The sequence below is a fragment of the Anolis sagrei genome, chromosome X (genome assembly GCF_037176765.1).
Source record: "Anolis sagrei isolate rAnoSag1 chromosome X, rAnoSag1.mat, whole genome shotgun sequence".
Taxonomy (NCBI): Eukaryota; Metazoa; Chordata; class Lepidosauria; order Squamata; family Dactyloidae; genus Anolis; species Anolis sagrei.
The window spans coordinates 80689639-80716565 of record NC_090034.1 but is presented as its reverse complement, the minus strand read 5'-3'; the positions used below and the strand labels follow the sequence as shown (position 1 = coordinate 80716565).

The 26927-nt window shown below is 43.4% G+C and overlaps 2 protein-coding genes across 2 annotated transcripts in view; one reads left to right on the top strand and one right to left on the bottom strand.

The window, feature by feature from the left end:
* PSMB2 (proteasome 20S subunit beta 2) overlaps window positions 1-24064 on the bottom strand; it is a 35257-nt gene extending 11193 nt beyond the window's left edge. The window contains exons 1-3 of the mRNA XM_060784187.2: window positions 23866-24064; window positions 15430-15552; window positions 14711-14781 (exon numbers count right to left, since the gene is read on the bottom strand). Of these exons, the coding sequence (XP_060640170.1) occupies window positions 14711-14781; window positions 15430-15552; window positions 23866-23956 (285 nt within the window). The 5' untranslated portion in view covers window positions 23957-24064. The remainder of the gene's footprint in view (window positions 1-14710; window positions 14782-15429; window positions 15553-23865) is intronic.
* Window positions 6882-7339, top strand: LOC132780061 (small ribosomal subunit protein eS17-like). Its single transcript, XM_060783591.2, has one exon. It carries the CDS (start codon window positions 6893-6895, stop codon window positions 7292-7294), a length of 402 nt encoding a protein of 133 aa, XP_060639574.2. The 5' UTR covers window positions 6882-6892; the 3' UTR covers window positions 7295-7339.
* Window positions 24065-26927: the final 2863 nt, after the last annotated feature.

Sequence of the window (26927 nt, the reverse complement as noted above, 5' to 3'; positions counted from 1 at the left end):
ATTGTTTTAAGGTTGTCCTATCCTGGACTCCAGATCTAGGTTCTGACTTCTCTTTCTCTCTCTCTTTCTCTCTGTGGTAGAATCCAGTGTCCAGGTCCTCCAGCTGGCTTTCCTCTCTTTCTGGAGTCATAGTGGCAAGGGACAGGAGATGGGAGGAAGACGCCCTGTGTGCCAAGAGCAATGGGCGGCTGCTGTCACCTCTTGCTCCTGGCAAACACAGCTTCCTCCCATCTCCCCATCTTTTCTCTCTCCAGATAGAGTGAGAGACAAACTAGATATGGATCCTTGGGCCACATATTGTGCAGGCCTGATCTAGAAGCTGCGATGACTACTGTGCAAGATCTAAGCACCTCCGCCCACCTACGGCTAGCTGAAGTCTTGGAAATGGCTTTTTGTAGAATTATATAGCCTTAAGAGTTAGAAGGGATCCTAAGGAATAATCTACTCAAACCCTCCCAGAGAGATGGCCACCTCAAACCCTAAGCGTAACCCAAAAACCTCCAAGGTTGGACAGTCCACCACCACCTATAGCCATCCATTCTGCTGCCAAACAGAATGAAGCAGAGAGGGATACCAAGATGCTTGTTTATAAAGCTATTGTCCTTTCAACCCTGCTATATGCCTGCGAAATGTGGACTATCAACAGACATCGCATGCAACTCCTGGAATGATTCCATTAGCGTTGCCTCCAAAAAATCCTGCAAATCTCTTGAGAAGACAGGCGGACAAATGTCAGAGTGCTGGAAGAAGCAAAGACCACCAGCACTGAAGCGATGGTCCTCTGCCATCAACTCCGCTGGACCGGCCACGCTGTCTGAATGCCTGATCACCGTCTCCCAAAGCAGTTACTCTATTCCAAACTCAAGAATGGAAAGCGGAATCTTGGCGGGCAGGAAAATAAATTTAAAGATGGGCTCAAAGCCAACCTTAAAAACTGTGGCATAGACACCAAGAACTGGGAAGCCCTGGCCCTTGAGCGCTCTAGCTGGAGGTCAGCTGTGACCAGCAGTGCTGTAGAATTTGAAGAAGCACGGAGGGCGAAAGAGAGAAACGTGCCAAGAGAAAGGTGCATCATGCCAACCCCAAGCGGGACCACCTTCCACCTGGAAACTGATGCCCTCACTGCGGGAGAAGATGCAGGTCAAGAATAGGGCTCCACAGTCACCTACATACCCACTGCCAGGACACCACACTTGGAGGACAATCTTACTTGGACCACGAGGGATTGCCTAAGGATACCTAATGTTTAGGTAGAACCACTTCTCTTGCAATATGAATCTGTTGGTTCTTGTCCAAGTCTCTGGAGGACTAATCCGTGCCCTGCCTACTGTGGTAAGCAAAAGGATTTCTAGTTAAAATGGACTTTTGGAATCAGGCTGGTTACTGAGAACGGACTGGTTGCTAAGCCTTTCTTTTACTGATATATGTCTTCTGCTGCTTTTAATTCTACAGTATTTCATTTTATATCTGTGTTTCAATGTTATAATGGTTTTTATTCTCTTTTTAATATCTGCATCTGCTTCTGTTTTTGTTGTGTTGCTGAATAAACTTTTAAACACAGAACACGAGTCTTTTGCAATCTGGTGCCTTTCAGCTGTTCTGGGTGGCAACTCACATGGGATGGTGAGAGCTATAGCTGTAGTCCAACATAACTGGAGGGCACCACATTGAGAAAGTGATCGAGTTCATTTAAAGAGGGAGGGAAAAATCCAGAATCACAAACTGCTGAATATCACATTTGACTGTGAACGATGTACTTGCACAGTACTATCGCAAATATACCCCCAAAACTGGAATCACAAGGAAAGCAGAGAATGAGGAAAGCAAGTCATATCTGGTCTCTAGTACAATGTTTCTCAACCTGGGGGTTGGGACCCCTGGGGAAGGTCGCGAGGGGGTGTCTCAGGGGTCACCAAAGACAATCAGAAAACACAGTATTTTCTGTTGGTCATGGGGGTTCTGTGTGGGAAGTTTGGCCCAATTCTATCATTGTTAGGGTTCAGAATGCTCTTTGATTGTAAGTGAATCCCAGCAACTACAACTCCCAAATATCAAGGTCTATTGCCCCCAAACTCCACCAGTGTTCACATTTGGGCATATTGAGTATTCGTGCCAAGTTTGGTCCAGATCCTGATGGATTTGTTTGAGTCCACAGTGCTATCTGGATGTAGGTGAACTACAACTCCAAAACCTAAGGTCAATGCCCACCAAACCCTTACAGTATTTTCTGTTGGTCATCTAGGTTCTGTGTGCCAAGTTTGGTTTAATTCCATCACTGGTGGAGTTCAGAATGCTCTTTGATTATAGGCAAACTATAAATCTCAGCAACTACAACTCCCAAATGACAAAATCAATCCCAACCCCATCAGTATCGAAATGTGGGCATATTGGGTATTTGCACCCAATTTGGTCCAGTGAATGAAAATACATCTTGTATATCAGAGATTTACATTATAATTAATAAAAGTATCAAAATTACAGTTATGGAGTAGCAACGAAAATAATGTTATGGTTGAGGGTCACCATATCATGAGGAACTGTATTAAGGGGTCACAGTATTAGGAAGGTTGAGAACCATTGCTCTAGAAGGTTCAAAAGGCTTCTGAATTTTTTTTCTGGTGTAGGACATTACCCCAATTGTTTCCATGTTGTTTCTGGCTCTGGTTGCATTTTTTCCTGGTAAATAAGGGATGTCCCTGAACACGTCGACTTCATTAACTGACACAGATCTGCAATCTACAAAACCAAATCTGTGAAAAGCTGCAGCCAAGACTGTGCCCAAACTAGAACCGCCACTGTTCAAGCATGGTTAATATCAAGAAGATTCCATTCCCATGAGTGAAATTTCAATGCTACAGCCCCTTTCCAAACTCTCCACACATCGCCTCTAGCTGAATAAAACATCAAAAGTCAAGGAAGGGGGAAAAAATCATGCTGGAAATTTCCCTCTTAATTTCACTCTCAGGGAAAATGTGCAGCTTTCCACACTTCACATCTTTAAAAAAAGCAAGGGGATCTCTCACCAAGAACAGAAAGCCTACAGGCCAGATTCTCCCCACTTTGAAAAAGAAAACAGTTCCTATATTTCCTCACCACCTTCAGATGTTAATGGAACACTAATGAACAAATTCTCACTATTTAACCCCAAGTAAGAAGACTTTCCTCCTCTTAAAACATCATACTTTCATGACACTGTTTTGCTTAGTTTTTTAAAAACGAAAATGGGATCTACAGCATCTTCACATCCCCCTAAAATGGGTTTAGGATACTGAGAGGGAGAAATTGTGGAGCGGGGAGTAGAGGAGAGGTGGTATAAATATCCACCCTGGCATTCCATGCTGTGTCATGTATGGTAAAAGGTAAAGGTTTTCCGCTGACATTAAGTCTAGTTGTGTCCGACTCTGGGAGTTGGTGATAATCTCAATTTCTAAGCCAAAGAGCCGGCGTTGTCTACGTAGACACCTCTATGGTCATGTGGCTGGCATGATTGCATGGAGCGCTGTTACCTTCCCGCTGGAGCAGTACCTATTGATCTACTCACATCTGCATGTTTTCTAACTGCGAGGCTGGCATAAGTTGGGTCTAACAGTGGGAGCTCACCCCGGATTCAAATCGGCGACCTTCCGGTCAGCAAGTTCTGCAGTTCAGCAATTTAACCCACTGCGCTACCAGGGGCTCCCTACCAGCTGATAACTTTATTTAGACTCTGCATTTTTTTTCCAAGACTGAGAAAGGATGCAGGACTCTTCTCCAAAATGGAGAATGTATTGCTATTTCTTGTCGTGCAGATGTATAGTAATATCAGCTGCAACTCTAAGCTTTCTGGGGCATTATAGGAATTCCAGCCCAACACCGTTGGAGGGCACTAGGTATGTGTACGAGAGATAAAGAGGGTATTTTCCTTTTTTAAAAAAACATTCTCATACACTGCAATCATATATTACTCCAGGAATTTAAGGCACTCCAACTGCTGGATGATGTAAACAACACCATCTTTTTATTAGTGCTTATTAGTTTTCAAACTGACACAAGTTCAATCACATGGGGTTCATTAAAGGTAAAGGTTTCCCCTGACATAAATCTAGTTGTGTCTGACTCTGGGGGGTGGTGCTCATCTCCATTTCTAAGCCAAAGAGCTGGCGTTGTCCATAGTCACCTCCAAGATCATGAGGCTGGCATGACTGCATGGAGAGCTGTTACCTTCCCGCAGGAGTGGTACTTATTGATCTACTCACATTTGTATGTTTTTAAACTGCTAAGTTGGCAGAAGCTGGGCCTAACAGCGGGAGCTCACTCCGCTCCCTGTATTTGAACCACCAACTTTCAACAAGTTCAGCAGCTCAGCGGTTTAACCCACTGCACCACCAGGTGTTCATTATTACGTGGAATAATATTCCTGAGAGATCACTGTTCCATGAGAGCCCAAACCAACCCAATGCTTGAGTCAGAGAGCCTTCTAGGACCTTGTGCTTTCCCCCCCGCTTCTATTTCTGGAGATAATTTGAGTTTAAAGCATAACATCTGTATCAAAACCTCCATTAGGGATACTTGGCATTAAATTACTTGGCATTAAATTACTCCTCAAAGTAGAACTGAAAGCAAATTTGCAGGCTGACTTGGCTCTTGCTATGGTCCAAGCTTCTAAGACCACAAGGGTATTCGATGTTGGCTTTAAGGCGTGCAAAAAAGAAAAAAGGGAAGACTGTCCCTGGAACAACCCAGAGAAATCAATGTACACACTTTGAGCGATTCAGAGTGCTTGGTACTGTAGAAAGGGAACAATTAACAATGCATATTTTCACCTTGCAGGGGAGTGCAGCCAAAAACAGCTGCCACGTTTCTCAACAGACTTGACTGACTGAGGCACAAACTAAGGGGACAAAAGTGATTTTAAAAGCCCCACACAACTACGCATGTTGGCCGGCTCAAGAAAGCCACCAAAACTGATCCAACCTATAAAGCTCCATACAGTTCAGTCCTAGGCTATTGGATGGATCATGTCATTCTGAGTTTGAAGCTCCATAAGGGAGACACTTTATCTCATTACCTTCACAGGCAAAGTTGGAGGAAACTCTCTCCCTCTCTAGTGATGAAAACATGGTTGTGATTTCCTTTCAGTGGCAGATTAAGACATTTCTTTCCCAGCAAGCCCTTTGAAACTTTGCTCTTTTTAATCTGTTTAAATGTAAGGTTTTCTAAAAGAAGAATTAATGGGGTCGTCATAAGCCAACTGACAATTTGAAGGCATAGGCCCATTTTGAAACTATCATATTTGGCTTTAGCCAAAAATTCACAAAGCATGACATAACTATAGTACCTAGTTGTCTCATGGAGAGAATTGCAACTGAGTCATCATGGTGCAAGGCTCTGTCATGTCTTTTTCACCATTTCTACTCTCCTGTTCCAAAATCTCAGGAGCCTCTCAAGTTCCTCACGTCCTGGATCGAGGAGCATCTCAACCCCGCAGGGCCAAAACAGGGTCCCAAGATCCCAAGAACAAGAGCAGCTCTGTACTGATGCTTTGAAAGTATTTTTAACATGTTAATATCTAAGCTGTCAACTCTGTCCACCCGACTTTCAAAAGAAGTTATGGGTCACATGCCTCGCCTAACACGTGCCTCTCCCGAGAGGCCAACTCTGCCGGAGATTCATAGTCCACTTCATCATCAACCCTTGGATGATGCGCCACTTTCATGTGTACAAAGGCAGACAGCATGACTCTGCCATCCTGAGCCCTGAGGGATATAAGCCCCGTTTTAAGACGTCTTGTGATTCCAATCACGTGGCTGGAGGGGGCCTGGTGGGGGCACCCACTCTCTACGGCAATTACCACCAAGGCACTACCAATGCACCCCCCCCCCCCACAATGCAAGGAACAATAGGAGCTGCAATTCAACAGATTGAAAGCTTCATTCTGCTCACTGCCGCCATAGTTGACATCTAGGTAATTAGTATTTATCGTGTCATCAGCAACTAGACCACTGTATTACATTTCTAACAGACCAAAACAAACAAGCAGATTGAAAAAACCACAAATTTTGCAAACTTGGTAGTTGATTAAATGTCCTTTGACCAGTAGCTGGCCACTTGGAGTGCCTCTGGTGTTGCCGCAAGGAGGTCCTCCATTGTGCATGTAGCAGGGCTTAGGTTGCATTGCAGCAGGTGGTCTGTGGTTTGCTCTTCTCCGCACTCGCATGTTGTGGATTCAACTTTGTAGCCCCATTTCTTAAGATTGGCTCTGCATCTCATGGTGCCAGAGCGCAGTCTGTTCAGCGCCTTCCAAGTCGCCCAGTCTTTTGTGTGCCCAGGAGGGAGTCTCTCATCTGGTATCACCCACGGATTGAGGTGCTGGGTTTGAGCCTGCCACTTTTGGACTCTCGCTTGCTGAGGTGTTCCAGCGAGTGTCTCTGTAGATCTAAGAAAACTATTTCTTGATTTAAGTCGTTGACGTGCTGGCTGATACCCAAACAAGGGATGAGCTGGGGATGTCACTGCCTTGGTCCTTTCACTATTGGCTGCTACTTCCCGGCGGATGTCAGGTGGTGCAATACCGCCTAAGCAGTGTAATTTCTCCAGTGGTGTAGGGCGCAGACACCCTGTGATAATGCGGCATGTCTCATTAAGAGCCACATCCACTGTTTTAGTGTGGTGAGATGTGTTCCACACTGAGCATGCATCTAGATAATGATTCTGACTCTTCTAGCCAATGATTCCAACTCTTCAGATATTTCTGCGCAATTGTGATTTTGTATCATTGCTTTGGTGGCCTTGTTTCGCAGAAGCAGTGTTTGATTCATTGGATGCCACCCTCAAGTAGTCAGAGACATAGAAGAAGCGATTCCTTTTTTTAAAAAAAACAATCTGCTCTTTTCCACCGGCTGCCTTCGCCACCATGGGACATGTGCGCACAAAAACAGTGAAAAAGGCTGCCCGGGTAATAATTGAAAAATATTATACTTGCCTTGGGAATGACTTCCACACAAACAAGCGAGTATGTGAGGAGATTGCCATTATCCCTAGCAAAAAACTGTGCAACAAGATTGCAGGGTATGTTACCCATCTAATGAAACGTATTCAACTAGAGCCGGTCATCTCCATCAAACTGCAGGAAGAGGAAAGAGAAAGAAGGGACAACTATGTCCCTGAGGTCTCTGCCTTAGATCAGGAGATCGTTGAAGTGGACCCTGATACGAAGGAGATGTTGAAGCTGCTGGATTTTGGCAGCTTGTCCAACCTGCAGGTTACACAGCCCACTGTAGGGATGAACTTCAAAACCCCAAGAGGAGCCATCTGAAGCCATTTCTGTACTGGCACTTTTCCAATAAATGTAGAAAAATAGGGGGGAAAACCAAGCTGTATTTTTACTTTTTTTCCAATTGCATTATACTATGTAACAACATTTTTAAAGAATTCTGTTCCTGGTTTGTAAGTGTTATTTCCTGTTTATTATGCGGCACTCAATTTGAAAGTAGTTGTTATAGTCCGGAAACTTTGTTTTTGTTGCTGCCACAAACTATGTTGGATTGATTGAGACTCAATTAAAAACTAGAGCAAAATGTGTTGCAGTTTAATAAACCTTCCCCATGTTTTTCTGATAGAACCAATTTGGAAAAGCCAGGAACAAAAATTATGTCATGTAGTGTTATCATTTTTCCTTAAACTTCTTTCTTTATTTTTGTGTGTGTGATGTCATCCCACCATTATAGGTTAACCATGCAAGATAATTTTACAGTGCTTCAAAGGAAGTCTTAAGTCAGAAAACCATATTTAAAGAGTGCCTTTGCAATCATCCTATTAAAGAATGTAGCAACAAGAACAACCATTTAGAAAAAAGAACCCCACTCTTCAAACCAACCACAGCCAGGGTGGTAAGAGATTTCCTCTGATATTAGATGTTCCAAAGCAAAAGGGTTTCTGCTATTTCATGCCAATATGGGGCAAAGAAAAACATTTGAAGAGAAGATGGAAATTGCTTCTGCTCCCCCATCAAGTGGCACAAATCATGGTGTCAAAGTGCACCATTTGCCGGAGGGGCCCTGCCATCTGTAAGAGCACAAGGTCTCACCTCCGGTAAAGACACACATCTGCTTCTGCCAGTGTTCTCCCTGCTGGGCGGCCCATCTGGAGCAGGTGAGCTAGAAGGTAAAGCCCAGCAAGGAGGGGAAGGAAGAGGGAATGGCAGGCAGGACCAGGCCTCTAGGGACCTGGCACAAGGAGGAAGGAGGAGGCATGCATCCCGCCAAGTCGCATCCTGGAAGCCGCCTCCACTTGCAAAGCGAGAGCCACATTAAAAGTGTCCTCATTAGTGAGGAAGCCCCATGCCAGCATCACCTGGGCCATCTGCTCCAAAGGTCATGTCACTTTGTGGTGAGGGAGGTGACACTTCACCCCATCAGGGGCTGAGAAAAGAAGGTTCAGCAACTGCATGGCGGGGAGGGGGGGGGGCACACATCAAATCTCACAGCCTGTTATGGAGAAAATGAAAATCTTCCACATCACAAACAACCAACAGACTGCTCTCCACAGGCTTTGTCCTCTTTCACTTCCTTATGCGTAAGATTCCAATTTACTGTTTTGTAAAAGTATTTTTCTATACATTTGGGAAGAACATTACAGTAGGACCATACAAATCAGGCTTAATTTTCTCACTTAAAGGGGGGGGGGGGAGAAGGAGAGATTGATTGATTCATCTGTGGCCATTTAACCAAGCATCCCTCCAAATAAAAAGATCATAGGCATAAGCTATTTATTGAGACCTAAAAAGAATGACAGTTAATAACCAACTCCCTAATCAAAATGGCATTTGCAACCAGAGTCTCTGAATCCATGTAAACTTGGAAAGACAAAACCAAATGTGTTTCACTTGATTCAATGGGTCCACTCTAGGTAGCAATAACGAAGAGAAAGGCCAGAAACTGTAACTGTAACAAAACAATAACATGAAATTCAACATCATAATCCAAATGCTGAGTGAACAGCAGTCATATTCAAGGAGCTAAGTACCCTTTAAGGCTTTTGTTAGGAATCTGGTGATGGGTCAAATTATTAGAGGTCCTATTTTAACATAAATAGTGAAGAAAAACATTCACATTGTGTGCACAAAAACCACGGAGAGATAGAGAGAATTCAAAAGACTGAATGCACTGAGAAGGCGCTATGCACTATGAGCCTGTGATGGTTCTGCGGCCGATAGAAAACCTTCCCTTTTACAATCCTGGAAGATTTATATACCATACATACTTGAGCATATAAGTTTTTCAGCCCTTTTTTAAAGTTGAAAAAGCCCTCCTCAGCTTATACTCAAGTCAAAGTTTTTTATTATTTTACTGGGTTATTATTATCATCACATTTATTATTTTTCTCTATTTGTTATTATTATTTTACTGACACAAAAACACAGTATGTCACAGCGAATGAGATCTATATGCTGGATTTCGTATCACAAAATCACAAGTCGAACACTTCCCAAGCATCTAGGACTATGTGATGCATTTTCGAATGATGTATGCAGATCCAAGTAAGGTGGCCTTTTGCAGTTGACAGATTGTGATTTTGTCAATGTTTACTGTTTCCAAATGCCGGCTGAGATCTTTTGGCACGGCACCCAGTGTGCCGATGACCACTGGGACCACCTGTAGTGGTTTATGCCAGAGCCTTTGCAGTTTGATTTTGAGGTCCTGATAACGGCTGAGTTTTTCCTATTGTTTTTCCTCAATGCGACTGTCACCTGGTATGGTGACATCAATAATGCAAACTTTTTTCTTTTCATTTCCACAATTGTGATGTCTGGTGTATTATGTTCCAAAACTTTGTCAGTCTGGATTTGAAAGTCCTGCAGTAATAATGTTGTTGTTGTTGTTATTTTCTTAAGTTTTTATAATTTTCTATTTTTAATTATTATATTTATTTTTCTCTATTATTGTTATTACATTTATTATTTTACTCTATTTCTTATTATTATAAGGATATGTAAGCACATTTACATTGCAGCTTAGAATGATTTAATCAGAGTTGGACAGTCTTATCTTAAATTACAGCTTTATGTAAATACTAGCCGCCCCCTGCCATGTGTTGCTGTGGCCCAGTCTGTATATATGTTGTTTTGTGTGTGTATATGTGTGTATATGTGTGTTTGCGTATATATGTGTGGTTTTACATGCGTTGTAATGTATTTTTAGGTTTTTTTTTGCTTTTTAAGTCTCTTCTGCTGTTTTTCAGTGTTTTTATGAGTAATGGTCACTCATTGGCCTGATAAGTGCATTGTGTCCAAATTTAGTGTCAATTCGTTCAGTGGTTTTTGAGTTACGTTAATCCCACAAACGAACATTACATTTTTATTTATATAAATTCAAAAACATTTAACCTGATGATCCCTCAATTAATGTAATTTTATTGGTATCTATTTTTATTTTGAAATTTACTAGTAGCTGCTGCATTTCCCACCCTTGGCTTATACTCAAGTCAATACATTTTCCCAGTGTTTTGGGGGAAAATTAGGTGTCTCAGCTTATATTTGGGTCACCTTATACTGGAGTATATATGGTTAGTAGAGAATCCTGCTATAGAAACAAAGGCAATATCCAGCAAGTACAAAAGAAGAAAGAAGTGCCTAGAAAGTGCTCATGGAAAGCTAGGAAAGCCAGAGAAGGATGAGGTGGTCTTGAGGGTTAATTGCAAAAGGGCCAGGAAAAACCAGTTGCCGTTTGATGCTTTGTGTCTATGCATGTAGACAGATGCATCCCCACCCCAAGCTCAGCTTCATATGATACTGACGCAATGCTTCATGTTGACAAAAGGAGCTTGTTTGGCTCCGCACATCAAACAACTTGACTTAACTAAATTGTTCGTGGAAAGAGATTAAACGGAATCTGCACATTTGCATGAGAACTGAAGGCCTTATCTCAGTTTCTTTTAAATGGGCTTAATTCCTTCCTCTCTCCCGGCTATAGCTGGGGGGGGGGGGGGGAGAGGAATCCTTCACTCTGCAAGTAACAGTACTACAGATGGGGAAACCTGCCTTGCATGTTCACCAACCCATCAAATCAAAATGCAACAAGTCGCTTTACTGCAAGAACTGGGTTAGTACATGAAAACTGTTAGGGATTTGGCAAAAAATTATTCATTATTGCAGGTCACTTTTGGCACCCTGGATTTCATGTCACATGAACCTGACTGATCATCTGGTCCAGCAATGGGCGAAGCGTGGCCTGCAGGAAATGTGTGCCTCACCAAAAATGCCCCCCCCCCCTATCATTTCAGCTCAGGAGAGGTTCTTTTAAAAAACAGGTGAACCAGAAATGACTTTCCTTTCAGTTGGACCTAAGATTTTATTGGGCCTAAAATGACATAAGGACATGTGAAGGCACACATTTTGATTTTCTGCAGGGGAGAGTATGACAGAGATGTAGCCCTCCAAAACCCTGTGACCTGTGGTGTCTTTTTCACAAAAGGGATATGAAAAGTCAGGCCTTTTAAATGCACTGCAATTTTCATCAGTGTCAACCCAGATTCCTATTTGATGTTGAACTCTAAAGCATCAAATTGGTTACAGGTACATGTAGGAGTGAATCTATCATATCTATGCTAAAATCACTCCACTGGTTGCCAACTAGTTTCCTGGTAAAGTGCAAAGTGTTGGTTATTACCTTTAAAGTACTACATAATTTGGGTCCAGATTATCTATAGCAGTGGTTCTCTACTTGGGGTCCCCAGATGTTTTTGGCCTACAGCTCCCAGAAATCCCAGTCAGTTTACCAGCTGTTAGGATTTCTGGGAGTTGAAGGCCAAAAAGATCTGGGAACCCCAAGTAGAGAACACTGATCTACAGGATCACAGTCTCCCATATAACCTGCCCTATACCACTTAGATCATCTGATGGATGTGTTGTCGGAGCCTTTTATGGCTGGTATCACTGGGTTGCTGTGAGTTTTCTGGGCTGTATGGCCATGTTCCAGGAGCATTCTCTCCTGACATTTCACCCACATCGATGGCAGGCACCCTCAGAGGTTGTGAGGTCTGTTGGAAACTAAGCAAGTGAGGTATCTATATCTGTGGAATGTCCAGGGTGGGAGAAAGAACTCGTCTGCTTGAGGCAAGTGTGAATGTTGCACTTTGGCCACCTTAATTAGCATTTAATGGCCTAGCAGCTTCAAAGTCTGGCTGATTGCTGTCTGGAGGAATCCTGTTTGGAGGTGTTAGCTGGTCCTGGTGGATTTTTGTTTGGAATTCTCCTGTTTGTTTTTTTAGTGTTGCTCTTTATTTACTGTCCTGAGTACCAGTTTTTTAAATACTGGTAGCCAGATTGTGTTCATTTTCATGGTTTTTTCCTTTCTGTTGAAATTATCCACATGCTTGTAGATTTCAATAGGTCCTCTGTGTAGTGTGACATGGCAGTTGTTAGAGTGGTCCAACATTTCTGTGTTCTCAAATAATATGCCGTATCCAGGTTGGTTCATCAATTGCTCTGCTATGGCTGACTTCTTAGGGTTGAATTAGTTTACAGTGCCTTTCATGTTCCTTGATTCGTGTTTGGGCACTGCATGTGCACAAGTCTACATAGGGACCACCAAACGCAGAGTGCTTCTGGAACATGGGCATATACCCCGGAAAACTCAAAGCAACCCATCTGAGGGATGTTTAATTCAACCAACCAAAACCTGACGGGCAATGGTAAGCCGGAAGACCTTTTCGACAGCCATCTCTAGGCTATGGAATGAGCTGCTTCATGAGATTCGACAGCTAAATTTATAACAGAATTAAAGATCTATGTCGCCTGGCAGACCTAGACAGTCAAGTTTAACACATACACCTTAAACTGACATTTTAATTGGTATGCATGATTTTAATGTATCTTAATCTTTGGTCAATGTCTTTTAATACATGTATTTTAATGGTCTTATGTTTTATCTGTGCATTTTAAGTTTGTTGTTCCCTGCCCCAAGCTGTGAAAAGAGGTGGGTAACCTCAAGTCAACATGGAAGTGTTGGAGATTAGACCTTCTGGTGTGAACCATGGACTTCACTACTAAGCCAGGCCCTATTGCAAAACATCTTGGCACTGAGATAGCAGAGTCTCCCAAAATAGGAGGCAAATAGGGGTGGTCACATGCCGTTTCCACTTTTACTGGGTGTTTTCTGCCCTGCAGCACTGAGTCATGAGGGGGCACATGTCTGTATGCATTTTATTTTTTCTAAAGGAAAAATTAGATCAAGAATTGCATCAAAAAGAGCTGGGTGAAACTGACGAAGTAAAGAAGTACAAGAGAGGGAAGGGCAAGAGCTCAGATGAATCCGATGTGTTTCTTCAGTAACCCAACAGCCATAATGCTGTCTAGCTCAGAGCAGGTGTATTGTAGTAGCCAAATGTTTGAAATAAAATTGGGGTGTGCTAGGATGAATAGTGTCTCAGTCACATTCTCACAATGTGAACTTAAGAAAATAGCTGCCTGTCTCCAGCTCACACCTGAAATACACACTTTTGTTCTACTCCATAGACCCATTTAAAGCTACATTTCAGCTTGGAACACACACACAAACACACACACACACATTTCCTGTATTCAAAGAACATGTTGCTGTGATAGCCAAATGTGACCAAAATAAGTGCCTGGAACACTGAAAAAAACATTAAGAGCAGCATTGAAAAAGACTATCCTTTTAGCTACAGAATCCAACTTCTGAATAAAGCCAGCTTCTCTCAGTGTTGAAAAAAAAGCATATTTCAAGGTGAAATTGAAGGCAGAGGTTTGACTGAGTTAGAATGTCAACAATAATAATAATAATAATAATAATTATAATAATAATCTTTATTTGTACCCTGCTACCATCTCCCCAAGGGACTCGGTGCGGCTTACATGAGGCCAAGCCCAAAATACACCAATAAACAAAGATCAATAAACAAAACATCAATAAAACACTCAATAAAATACAAATCATATAAATCACATGAACAAAAAAATAAGCAATAAACTATCAAAAGTGACATATAAACATTTAAAACCAATGGCCGGGCCAAATGTAATAGGTTAAAATTAAAAAAATAATGCTGACATGAACAAGGTAGAATATAACTGGGATAGGATTTTCAGAAATGAGGGAACGCAGTCAATCCTAAATCTGTGGTAAAGTGCATTATGAGGGCATATTGCTGAGAGTTTTCCTTATTCTGGGAAGGCACACTGGAACAACCACGTTTTCAGGCTCCTCCTAAAGACTGGCAGCATTGGGGCATGTCTGATGTCCCTGGGAAGTGAATTCCAGAGTCAGGGGGCCACCACCAAGAAGGCTCTCTCCCTCGTCCCCACCAATCGCACCTGCGAAGGAGGTGGGAGCGTGAGCAGAGCCTCTCCAGATGATCGAAGAGATCGTGTGGGTTTGTACACAGAAATGCGGTCACGCAGGTAGGCAGGTCCCAAACCGTTCAGGGCTTTGTAGGCAAGAACCTGCACCTTGAATTGGGACCGGAATTTAACACTAATGTCAAGTTAGTGTTAAATACATAAAACACTTTGGTTCTGTTTTAATTAAAAGCCATTCATGCCTTGACTCTTGCCAATAAATGCATAGCAACCCATTAAGTTCAAATCTACAGAACCACAAAAAATACAACCACCTGGATTATAAGGGTGATTTCCAGAGAATTAAGCAGAAGTGGGAAGTCCAAACATGTGCAGTTGATGAAAAATGTGAGAAATGAAAGAAAGGAAACTTACCCTACTCCGCAGATAGTCAGCTAGATTCCGCCGTGTGAAATTGGCAGCCGCAGTTGGAGACAGCTCATATCCTGGCATTGAGAAAAGGACATTACTGTTAATAGTCTATGGCAAATCAAAACTTGTTCCAGAAAATCTCAAATTGTATGGCAATTTCTGCTCCTTCTGTTGAGAGCACAGAACAAGATTCCTCTCATTTCTTGAATAAGTCTTGTAATCGTGGCTGGGATGCATTACCACAACAGGCACGGAAGGGAAAAACAAGCCCCTGCAGCTCTGCCTGCGGACATCAAATATTTTGCGGTATGCTTTTACCATCTGGGAACAGGGAAAACATTTAAATGATGTGCTTTTCCAGGGCTATGGTGACAAAAGGAAAAACAATGGCAAGGGGGCACCTAAGCATTCACAGATACAATCATGATAACAGGGAACTTCATTTTTATTGCCCCAGATTCTTTTTTGCTAAAAGGATTTTTAGAAACAGAAGTAACTTTGGAACAAAATGTTTCTCCACGAGGTAAAAAAAAAAAAGCACCTTTTATAGAAATCTCTGCAGAGTGGGATTCCCACATACCCCCCAGCCATTGGGGTCCCCAACACTTGAAATATGTCCAACCGAATAAACAGATTTAGTAAGAAAGCAAAGAAAACCCAGACTTCTAGAAGTGATCCTACCCACACAGTCAACATCCTCACAGTCAGCATGACCAACTCACCATTCCTCATCTTGTAGAGTTGGACATTTTTCTGGATGTATTCTGCAAACTGGACAGTGTCACCAGCCTCACCGACACAGAGGAGCAAGATCTTCTCACTCATCTTGAACATCTTGTCATGATCTAAATCAGATGAGAAAAACACCCCACTATCAATATTAAGTTCAGGCAGAGCAAAAGAGAAAGGAACCATTCTTCCAGCTGAGATCATAGACATCACATTGTGATAAGTTAGTATTTCATGGAAATATAAGTGTAAAGAGATTTGGATGTGTGAGGACTAATTACAAAATAGGACATGTTATTGTACTAGTTCAAACTCATATTCTCAGGCCTACATATCCTGATGGCGCAATGAGTTAAACCAGGAGTCCTCAAACTTATTAAACAGAGGGCCAGAACACGGTCCCTCAAACTGTTGGGAGGACCAGATTATAATTTGGAAAAAAACATGAATGAATTTCTATGTGCATTGCACATATATTATTTGTAGTTAAAAAAACACTGTAAAACAATGCAATAATTAAAATGAAAAACAATTTAAACAAATTTAAACTTATTAGTATTTCAATGGGAAATGTGGACCCGCTTTTGCCTGATGTGATAGGGTTGTTGTTGTGTGCTTTCAAGTCGTTTCAGACTTAGGTTGACCCTGAGCAAGGGCCAGGTAAACCCTGGGTTAAACCCTTGTGCCGGCTGAACTGCTGACCGAAAGGTCAGTGGTTCAATTCTGGGGAGCAGGGTGAGCTGCCGCCTGTCAGCTCTAGCTTCCCATGCAGGGAAGCCTTCCACAGGATGGTAAAACATCAAACATCCGGGAATCCCCTGGGCAACGTTCTTGCAGACGGTAAATTCTCTCACGCCAGAAGCGACTTGCAGTTTCTCAAGTCGCTTCTCTCTCACACACACACAAATCTATGTTTGGTAGTGCAGTGGGTCTGCCATCTCTGAAAAGTTTCAGTTTGGGAACTTGTAGTGGATACAAAAAAAAATACAGGTGATAATGCTTCATATTAGTAAATGGCAGAGCTGTGAACTCATATGTGTCAGCATGACAAAGCTCACTTCACTGCCATTTACTAATATGGACTGTGATGATCCATGGTTGCTGGAAATCATAGTTCTGGAGGATCCACTACACAGAATACTATTAAATCTACTAATTTAGTAAAAATGGCAGATCAATTGACAATACTAATAAAATCAATCTGAACTAAAATTTGAAAAAACTAAGTATTCCCTGAAAAAGGATGAAAAATAGAAAATCATTAAAGTACACTGCTTTATAGGATTGTTTTTAATTTCCTTTTTAAAAAATTAAGGTAAGCCCTTTCTACCTTGACAAACAATCCGAAGAAATCCACTTTACTGGGGTCACCGATGATCACCCCAATCTTATTTTATCCCCAGCCTGCATTAACTAGATAATAGCTAAATGTAGGTATGTATTATCCAGGAGCAACTTGTTCTGGTAAAACAGCTCTCTCTTGCTCTGTATTTCAAAATCTCCATATCAGTATCTCACTTTCATTTTCTGTTTAGAAAATGTGATTGAATAATCTTCCCTGGAGGATATGTTGAAAAGCTTCTGATATGTCATAATCCTTTAACAGGATTAGCAGCCTATTTTGCAGCTGTTAAAAGTACTTCCAAAAAAACCCAACTTCTGCACTGGGGAGTTTAGGACTACTAAGTATAGAGTTTCTCTTTACAACAGGAACAATGTGAGAGTTTACATTGTAACTTCTCCCTATGTATAAATCAAGTCTGTTCTTAAAACACTGGCAAGCAATAGAAGGTATTATGCTGACAGGGATCCAACAAGCAAAGTGCTGCTCAATCCACAACCAAAGGAGGAATATAATACAACATAGTGGCCTGGTTTGTTCATCAAGATTCTGTATGTTAGTCTGTTGTTCCCTGCCTCAATCCATAGGGAGTGGCAGGTAAGAAATAAATATCATTGTTACTACTATACTTTGCCCACTATTTTACTATCAGTTTTGGTGTTTTGGGGTTTTTTTTTTAGAAAGAGAGAGATAAAGTTCAGGTGATTAAACTTCCCACCCCATTAACTAAACAAGGAATTTATAAATATCTGAAAAGCTTTCGTACTTTCTTTCAACACCATTGTTTCTCACCTTTTGGTGCCATCTAATTGTCTCCTCTTTAACCAAAGTTTATTTATTTATTTGCTTTATTTCTATACCGCATTTTTCAGCCCAAACAAGTTTCTCAGTTCTCTTCCTATCATCACTATGCTCTTAGAAAGCTCCCTCGCTTTGTTATTGCTAGTAACTGTCATCAAATCAGCTTTGATTTGTGGTAATCCCACAAAAGAGAGACCTCAAAGTCATTACCTGTCTGAACGTATCTCTCTTTATGAACCATCTAGGACAGGGGTCCCCAAACTACGGCCTGCGGGCCGTATGCGGCCCGCCGTGGGCATTTCTCCGGGCCGCGCGGCCTGGCCTGGCCACGCCCACCCGGCGCCGCTCCGCCAATTGCGGACACTCTCTGCTCCGGCCGCTCTCCCTGTGTGGAAGGGAGAAGCCTCCCAAGCTGCAGAGGACCCAGCTGGGAGGCTTCTCCCTTCCACACAGGGAGAGCGGCCGGAGCAGAGGGTGTCCCAAAGTGACGGAGCAGCGCTGGGTGGGCGTGGCCAGGGAACGCCGGCGTGGTGAAGGCAGGTGAACTACAACTCCAAAACTCAAGGTCAATGCCCACTAAACCCAGTCTTTTCTGTTGTTCATGGGAGTTCTGTGTACCAAGACTGGTTCAATTCCATCATTGGTGGAGTTCAGAATGCTCTTTGATTGAACTATAAATCCCAGCTAATACAACTCCCAAACGCCACCAGTGTTCACATTTGGACATATTGAGTATCAGTGCCAAGTTTGGTCCAGATCTATCATTGAGTCCACAGTGATTTATGGAGGCAGGTGAACTACAACTCCAAAACCAAAGGACACTGCCCACCAAACCCTTCCAGTATTTTCTGTTGGTCATGGGAGAACTGTGTGCCAAGTTTGGTTCAATTCCACCGTTGATGGGGTTCAGAATGCTCTTTGATTGTAGGTGAACTATAAATCCCAGCAAATACAACTCCCAAATGTCAAGATTCTATTTTCCCCAAACTCCACCAGAGTTCAAATTTGGGTATATTGAGTATTTGTGCCAGGTTTGATCCCGATTCATCATTGTTTGAGTCCACAATGATCTCTGAATGTAGGTGAACTATAACTCCAAAACGAAAGGACACTGCCCACCAAACCCTTCCAGTATTTTCAGTTGGTCATGGGAGAAATGTGTGCTAAGTTTGGTTCAATTCCATCGTTGGTGGGGTTCAAAATGCTCTGTATTGTAGTTGAACTATAAATCCCAGCAACTACAACTTCCAAATGACGAAATCAATGTTTTGTGTGAAGGACATACATTGGGTTGTTAGGTGTTTTGTGTCCAAAATTGGTGTCAATTCGTCCAGTGGTTTTTGAGTTCTGATAATCCCACAAACGAACATTACATTTTTATTTATATAGAAGTGTGGGTTTTTGTTTTTTTGTTTTTTTTGGGGGGGGGGGTTGCACTGCAAATAATATATGTGCAGAGTGCATAGGAATTCATTCATTTTTTTTCAAATTATAATCCAGCCCTCCAACAGTTTGCGGGACTGTAACCCAGCCCTCTGTTCAAAATGTTTTGGGACCCCTGATCTAGGAGCTTAAGATCATCTGGGGAGGCCCTGCTCTCGATCCTGCCTACATTGCAAGCGCGATTGGCAGGGATGAGGGACGGGGCCTTCTCAGTAGTGGCCCCCCAGCTATGGAACTCCCTCCCCAGGGATATTCGATTGTCCCCTTCCCTCCTGACTTTCCGAAAAAAGGTAAAAACTTGGCTCTTTGAACAAGCTTTTGAAAATGCAGCAGAATAGATAACATGAAACTATGAATGATGAGCATAGAATGGCCAGACAATGTTATTGGGAAACGATTTTAACAAGACGACATTGGTGACTACATGTTTTAATGGTGTGTGTGTGTGTGTGTATATATGTGTGTGTGTGTGTGTGTGTATATATATATTGTTTGTTATGTTGACTGTTTGTAATCGCACTTTTATGAATGGATGGCATCGAATCATGCCAATCTGTAACCCGCCTTGAGTCACCGTATGGTTGAGAAAGGCAGGCTATGAATGTCGTAAATAAAAAAAAATTGTACCCTCACCAGCACTGCTCAGATCTTGCAGACTCAGAGCATATGTAGCTTTCAAGATTGAGTCTGTCTGTAATGCAGTGTTCTTCTTTTCCTACTGCCTTATACTTTACCAAGCATTACAATTTTGTCTAACCACACTTCTCATGATAAGGCCAAAGTATGACAGCCTTGGTTTAGTCATACTGGCCTCTAGGGAAAGTTAAGGCTTGATGTTCTTCAGGACTCATATATTTGTCTTTTTCAATTGTCTACTAGTATATACACATATCGTTGTCTGGGTATGCATTTTCTTTGTGGTTCTTTCTTTCCTTCATACTGTTCTCTCGTACACCTTCTCCCTCTCTTCTGTGTCTTTCCTCTTCTCCTGCTTTTGCTCATACACCTTTCCCCTCTTCTTTTTTTCCATTCACTTCCTTCCTTGCTCTTCAATTATTATTTTTCTTTCTTCCCTCCCTTTCTTCACTCGTTCTTCCCCTTTCTTTCCTCCCCTCACCTCATACTTTCCCCTTTTCTTTCTCTGCCTTCCTTCTTTTCTTTCTCTGCCTTCCTCCCTCTCCTCTTTTCTCCTTCCTCCACAAGGAACATCCTGAAAACACCAAGACAGTGGATGTTGCTGTTGGGCTGTGCTGCATGTCTATCTCCCATAGCAGTAAACACTAAAGGACATTCACCAGACATCCTTCCCATCATGGATCCTTTTAGCTGTAGATGAAATGTGGGCCTCATGAATTATGATTTCATTTCTTCATGAAATCCAAAGGCCAAACAGGGCATAGGGTTACAGCCTGTGCTGGATGGGGTTACACTCCCCCTGAATGCGCAGGTTCGTAACTTGGGAGTGATCCTGGACTCATCACTGAGCCTGGAACATCAGGTTTCGGCGGTAGACAGGGGAGCTTTTACACTATTAAAATTTGTGAGCCAGCTGCACCTGTACCTTGGAAAGTCTGTACCTTGGGAAGCCAGCTGCACCTGTACCTTGGGAAGTGGTCCACACCCTGGGTACATCCCGTATAGATTACTGCAACAGGTTCTACGTGGGGTTGCTTTTGAAGACTGTTTGGAAGCTCCAACTGATCCAGTGAGAAGCAGCCAGGTTGCTCACCGGAGCGGTGCTCAGGGAGCATACAACCCCCATGTTGCGTCAGCTCCACTAGCCGCCAGTCTGCTACCAAGCACAATTCAAAGTGCTGGATTTAACCTATAAAGCCCTAAATGGTTCTGGCCCATGCTACCTGTCCGAACGTATCTTCGCCTACAAACCGGCTCGGAGACTAAGATCATCTGGGGAGGCCCTGCTCTTGGTCCCGCCTGCCTCACAAGTATGGCAGATGGGAAAAAGAGACAGGGCCTTCTCAATGGTGGCCCCTCGGTTGTAGAACTCCCTCACTAGTGAAATCAGATTAGCCCCTTCCTTACTAGCCTTCAGGAAGAGAGTCAAACCCTGGCTTTAGGAGCAGGGTCTTGAAAATTAGGGCAATGCAGTATGCCGAATATAGGATGTGCAATTTGACTTGGAATGGCTTTAGTCTTTGAACTCTGGATGGCGTGCTTTTAACTTTCAATGTATTTTAACCATTTTAAAGATGTTGTAATTTTAAACTATTTCAAGGTGAATTTGTCGTTTTGAGGCACTATGTATGTGCCATTGTTAGCTGCCTTGAGTACTTCTGCTGGGGTAGAGAAAGGCAGGGTATAAATATGGAAAATAAATATGTGATGCCCTTTTTGAACAGACTCCCCATAACAAATATAGTCACATTCAAGGTGAGTCTACACCAGGCATGGGACAACTTGGGCCCTCCAGGTGTTTTGGACTTCAACTCCCACAGTTCCTAACAGCTTCAGGCTCCTTCTTTTTCCCCCTCTGCCACTTAAGCAAATAGCGGTCAACCCTCCTGTTGAAGGAGCTCCACTGGTTGCCGTTTATCTTCTGGTCCCAATTCAAGGTTCAGGTCATCACCTATAAAGCCCTTAATGGTTTGGGACCCGCCTACCTTCATGACCGTATCTCCTTCCATGAACTGGCTTGATCTCTTCGATCCCTCGGGGGAGGCTCTCCTTTCGCCCCTGCCACTTTCACTGGCTCGTCTTGTGGGAACAAGGGAGAGAGCCTTCTCCGCTGTGGCCCCCCAGCTTTGGAACTCATTGCCAGGTGAAATTAGGCAAGCCCCCTCCTTAGATACCTTTAAGAAGGACCTCAAAACCTGGCTCTTCCGCTATGCATTCGGAGAGTAAACGCACAACTAGACATTGCTGCTACTCCTCAACATTTATTTCTACAGTACACTTTCCCACGCTTGTATGAAAGCCTGTTTCTATGCCCCCGTTTTTATGTGCTCTCCCTTACAAATAATCTGCTCCTTTCCTATCTCACCCTGAGTTTTTTTTAGTTTTTAGTATTTTATTCTGTACATGTGGCCTGCTTATTGTCACTGGGATTGTGACTGTCTTTCACTGTATTGTATATTGTTTACTGTATTCTCATGTTTTATGTATTTTATTGTATTGTTGTTTTATGCCTTGGTTTTATTTTATTTTGTTGTAATGTGTTGTCAGGCTTGGCCCCATGTGAGCCGCCCTGGGTCCCTGTTGGGGAGATGGTGGTGGGGTATAAATAAAGATTGTTATTATTATTATATTATGCATGAGGCCTGAGGCTGTTAGGAACTGTGCTCATTCAGAATCCCTTGTGTGCATTCAGAAGACCTACAAGCCACTCTAAACACCTTCGCAGAAGCACATGAGAAGCTCGGCCTGTTACTGAACATCGAGAAAACCAAAGTGCTCTTCCAGCAGTCACCAGCCAATTCCTCTCCAATGCCAGAAATACAGCTTAATGGTGTAACATTAGAAAATGTTGACCATTTCCATTACCTTGACAGCCACCTCTCCACCAAAGTCAACATTGACACCAAAATACAACACCGCCTGAGCTCTGCTAGTGCAGCTTTTTTCCAAAAGAAGCAGAGTGTTTGAGGACCGGGACATCCGTAGGGATACCAAGGTGCTTGTTTATAAAGCTATTGTCCTCCCAAACCTGCTATATGCCTGCAAAACGTGGACTATCAACAGACGTCACATGCAACTCCTGGAATGATTCCATTAGCGTTGCCTCCGAAAAATCCTGCAAATCTCTTGAGAAGACAGGCGGACAAATGTCAGCGTGCTGGAAGAATCAAAGACCACCAGCACTGAAGTGATGGTCCTCTGCCATCAACTCCGCTGGACCGGCCACATTGTCCGGATGCCCGATCACCGTCTCCCAAAGAAGTTACTCTATTCCAAACTCAAGAATGGAAAATGGAATGTTGGGAGACAGGAAAAGAGATTTAATGATGGGCTCAAAGCCAACCTTTCAAACTCTGGCATAGACACTGAGAACTGGGAAGCCCTGGCCCTTGAGCGCTCCAGCTGGAGGTCAGCTGTGACCAGCAGTGCTGCAGAATTTGAAGAAGCAAGAATGGAGGGTGAAAGGGAGAAAGGTGGGTAGGCGCGTCAAGCCAACCCCGACCGGGACCACCTTCCACTTGGAAACTGATGGGAGAGCATGTAGGTCAAGAATAGGGCTCCACAGTCACCTACGGACCCACCGCCAGTATACTGATCCTGGAAGACTATCCTACTCGGCAGGCCCGTAGCCAGGATTTCGTTTCGGAGGGGGGGGGGGGGGCTAAAAAAATTTCAGGGGGGTTTTGGGGGGGTGAGTTTCGGGGGGAGGGCTGAGTCTGAGTGAAAGAGGGTCTACCCTAGCAAACCTTTTGTATCGTTACCCCAATACCCCCATGCATATGGGATATATTGAGCCTGGTGATCAGATCATGGTATGAATAAACATAACAGTTTAAATAATGCAACAGTAAGGCCTTTTCGCGAACCACCATGAGAATTTCGGGGGGGGGCTGAAGCCCCTCAAGCCCCCCCCCCCCCCCCCCTCTGGCTACATGCCTGCTACTAGCACATCGAGGGATCGCCTAAGTAAGTAAGTAAGTAAAGTTAGGAACTGAGAGAGTTGAAGTCCAAAACACCTGGAGGGCCCAAGTTGCCCCATGCTTGGTCTAAATGCGGTTTGACCCCCCCTTGACGTGCCCCGGCTCAAAGCCATGGGGGATGGGTAGCGTATGCTTGCTGAGGCCCTCGCTGCCAGAGACGGAGCAATGGCAACCAACACGTTGCCAAACCGCGCTAACTCTCCGGGAAAAATGTTAGGCCCACTGACCGCGCTTCATGTGAACGATACTGGAGGCGGCCACGGTGTCTGCGGCGACCAGCACGAAGTCCGGCCCCTGGATGCCAAGAAGGTACTCCATTACGACGAGAAGGAACAGGAGGAAGCGCGGCGAGGATGACACAGCGACAAGGCGAAGGAAGCCGGTCTTCGCGGCGCGGCTTAGTGACGTCACCCAACGCGGTGCGACCTCTCGCGAGAGGATGCCCGCATTCGCCTGCTTTGCTTTCTTCGCGCCGAAAGAGAAGTTCCGCCCTTTGACGCTATTCCCGCGAGATCTAAGTAACTCTCGCGAGATTTCCCTACCTCTGGTCGTTATTGACATCCTTGGCAGGTTTTCCAGCTGTGTGGTTTTGAAAGTTGTGGTGATCTCTTCTCTTGAGAGAAAAGCGAGGTAGCAATCTATCTATCTATCTATCTATCTATCTATCTATCTATCTATCTATCTATCTATCTATCTAAATGCTCTGTGCATAATGAGTTCCTTAAAAACAAAAGAACCAATGAACAAAATCACACCAAATTTGGCAACAAAACATCTCACAACACAAGGAGTGACCATCACTCAAAAAATTGTGATTTTGTCATTTGGGAGTTGTAGTTGCTGGGATTTATAGTTCACCTACAACCAAAGAGCATTCTGAACTCCACCAACGATGCAATTGAACCAAACTTGGCACACAGAACTCCCATGACCAACAGAAAATACTAGCAGCGTTTGGTGGACATTGACCTTGAGTTTGGGAGTTGTAGTTCACCTACATCCAGAGAGCACTGTAGATTCAAACAATGGATCTGGACCAAACTTGGAACAAATACTCAGTATGCCCAAATGTGAAAACTGGTGGAGTTTGGGGAAAATAACTTTGACACTTGGGAGTTGTAGTTGCTGGGAGTTATAGTTCACCTACAATCAAAGAGCATTCTGAACTCCAGCAACGATGGAATTGAACCAGTCTTGGCACACAGAACTCCCATGACCAACAGAAAATACTGGAAGGCTTTGGTGGGCAGTGTACTTTGGTTTTAGAGTTGTAGTTCACCTACATCCATAGATCACTGTGGACTCAAACAATGATGGATCTGGACCAAATTCTACATGAATACTCAATATGCCCAAATGTGAACACTGGTGGGGTTTGAGGAAAATAGAATCTTGACATTCGGGAGTTGTAGTTGCTGCGATTTATAGTTCACCTACAATCACAGCATTCTGAATCCCACCAATGATAGAATTGGGCCAAACCTCCCACACAGAACCCCCATGTGGGCCACAGCAACGCGTGCAGGGGATGGCTAGTTATTACTATTGTAGCAGTTACTACTATTTACTGGGTTGTTGTAGGTTTTTTTGGGTTATATGGCCATGTTCTAGAGGCATTCTCTCCTGACGTTTCGCCTGCATCTATGACAAGCATCCTCAAAGGTAGTGAGGTCTGTTGGAACTAAGAAAAAGGGTTTATATATCTGTGGAATGACCAGGGTGGGGCAAAGAACTCTTGTCTGCTGGAACTAGGTGTGAATGTTTCAACTGACCACCTTGATTAGCATTTGATGGCCTGGCAGTGTCTAGGGCAATCATAGAATCAAAGAGTTGGAAGAGTCCTCATGGGCCATCCAGTCCAACCCCCTGTCAAGAAGCAGGAATATTGCATTCAAATCACCCCTGACAGATGGCCATCCAGCCTCTGTTTAAAAGTTTCCAAAGAAGGAACCTCCACCACACTCCGGGGCAGAGAGTTCCACTGCTGAACGGCTCTCACGGTCAGAAAGTTCTTCCTCATGTTCAGATGGAATCTCCTTTCTTGTAGTTTGAAGCCATTGTTCTGCGTCCTAGTCTCCAAGGAAGCAGAAAACAAGCTTGCTCCCTCCTCCCTGTGGCTTCCTCTCACATATTTATACATGGCAATCTTTTGTTGAGAGGTGATTAGATGTCCCAGATTGTTTCCTCTCTGTTGTTTTGCTGTTGTAATTTTAGAATTTTTTATTACTGGTAGCCAGATTTTGTTCATTTTCATGGTTTCCTCCTTTCTGTTGAAATTGTCCACATACTTATGGATTTCAATGGCTTCTCTGTGTAGTCTGACAGACCTCACTACCTCTGAGGATGCTTGCCATAGATGCAGGCGAAACATCAGGAGAGAATGCCTCTAGAACATGGCCATATAGCCCGAAAAAACCTACAGCCCAGTGATTCCGGCCGTGAAAGCCTTTGACAATACATTATTACTATTTATGTCCGTGCGGGGACATGAGAGAATCCTTCCACAAGGATGTGAGAAACATCCAAACAAAGTTGGCGGTTCGAATTTGGGGTGTGGGGTGAGCTCCCTCTGTCAGCTCTAGCTTCCCATTAGGGGACATGAGAGAAGGCTCCCACAGGATGGTAAAACATCAAAACATCCGGGCATATTTATTTATTTAACACATTTATATTTTGCCCCTCTCAGCCCAGAGGCGACTTGGAGGGGTTCACAATTGGCAACAATTTGATGCCTCAACAATTTTAACAAGTAAAACAATCATAAAGTACTGTTAAAACATCAGCATATCATATAAGAATACAAAAAACCATACAAAGCCTTAAAAACATTATTCTGAGCGTCTCCATGTCAAGTCATTATTCAATTGCGTCATCAAGTGGTTCCATGATTTCGTATAACTATGCCGTATGGCGTTCCACAGTCAAGGAGCTACCACTGACAAGGCCCTGTCTCTCGTCCCCGCCAAACGCATCTGCGAGGATGCGTTTTTGAACTGCTAGGTTGGCTGGTGCTGGACCTAACAACGGGAGCTCACCCTGCTCCCAGACTCGAACTACTGACTTTTCAGTCAGCAAGTTCAACAGCTCAGCAGTTTAACCCACTGGACCACTGCTCCTATTCCACCAACATAGTACTGTAGCAGACCTTTTTGCCCAAATAGGGCCCCTCTGCCAAAGCTTATCTTGTAACCTTCAAAGCGAGCGCAGGCAGGAGTCAAAGGGACAGACAACTTGATTCATCCAAGGGAAAAGCAGTTTATTAAGTTTCAAAAGCAGCTGCCTGGCCACC

Excerpts from the sequence above, each read along its gene's own strand:
- LOC132780061 (XM_060783591.2), top strand. The coding sequence starts at position 6,893 with ATGGGACATGTGCGCACAAAAACAGTGAAAAAGGCTGCCCGGGTAATA.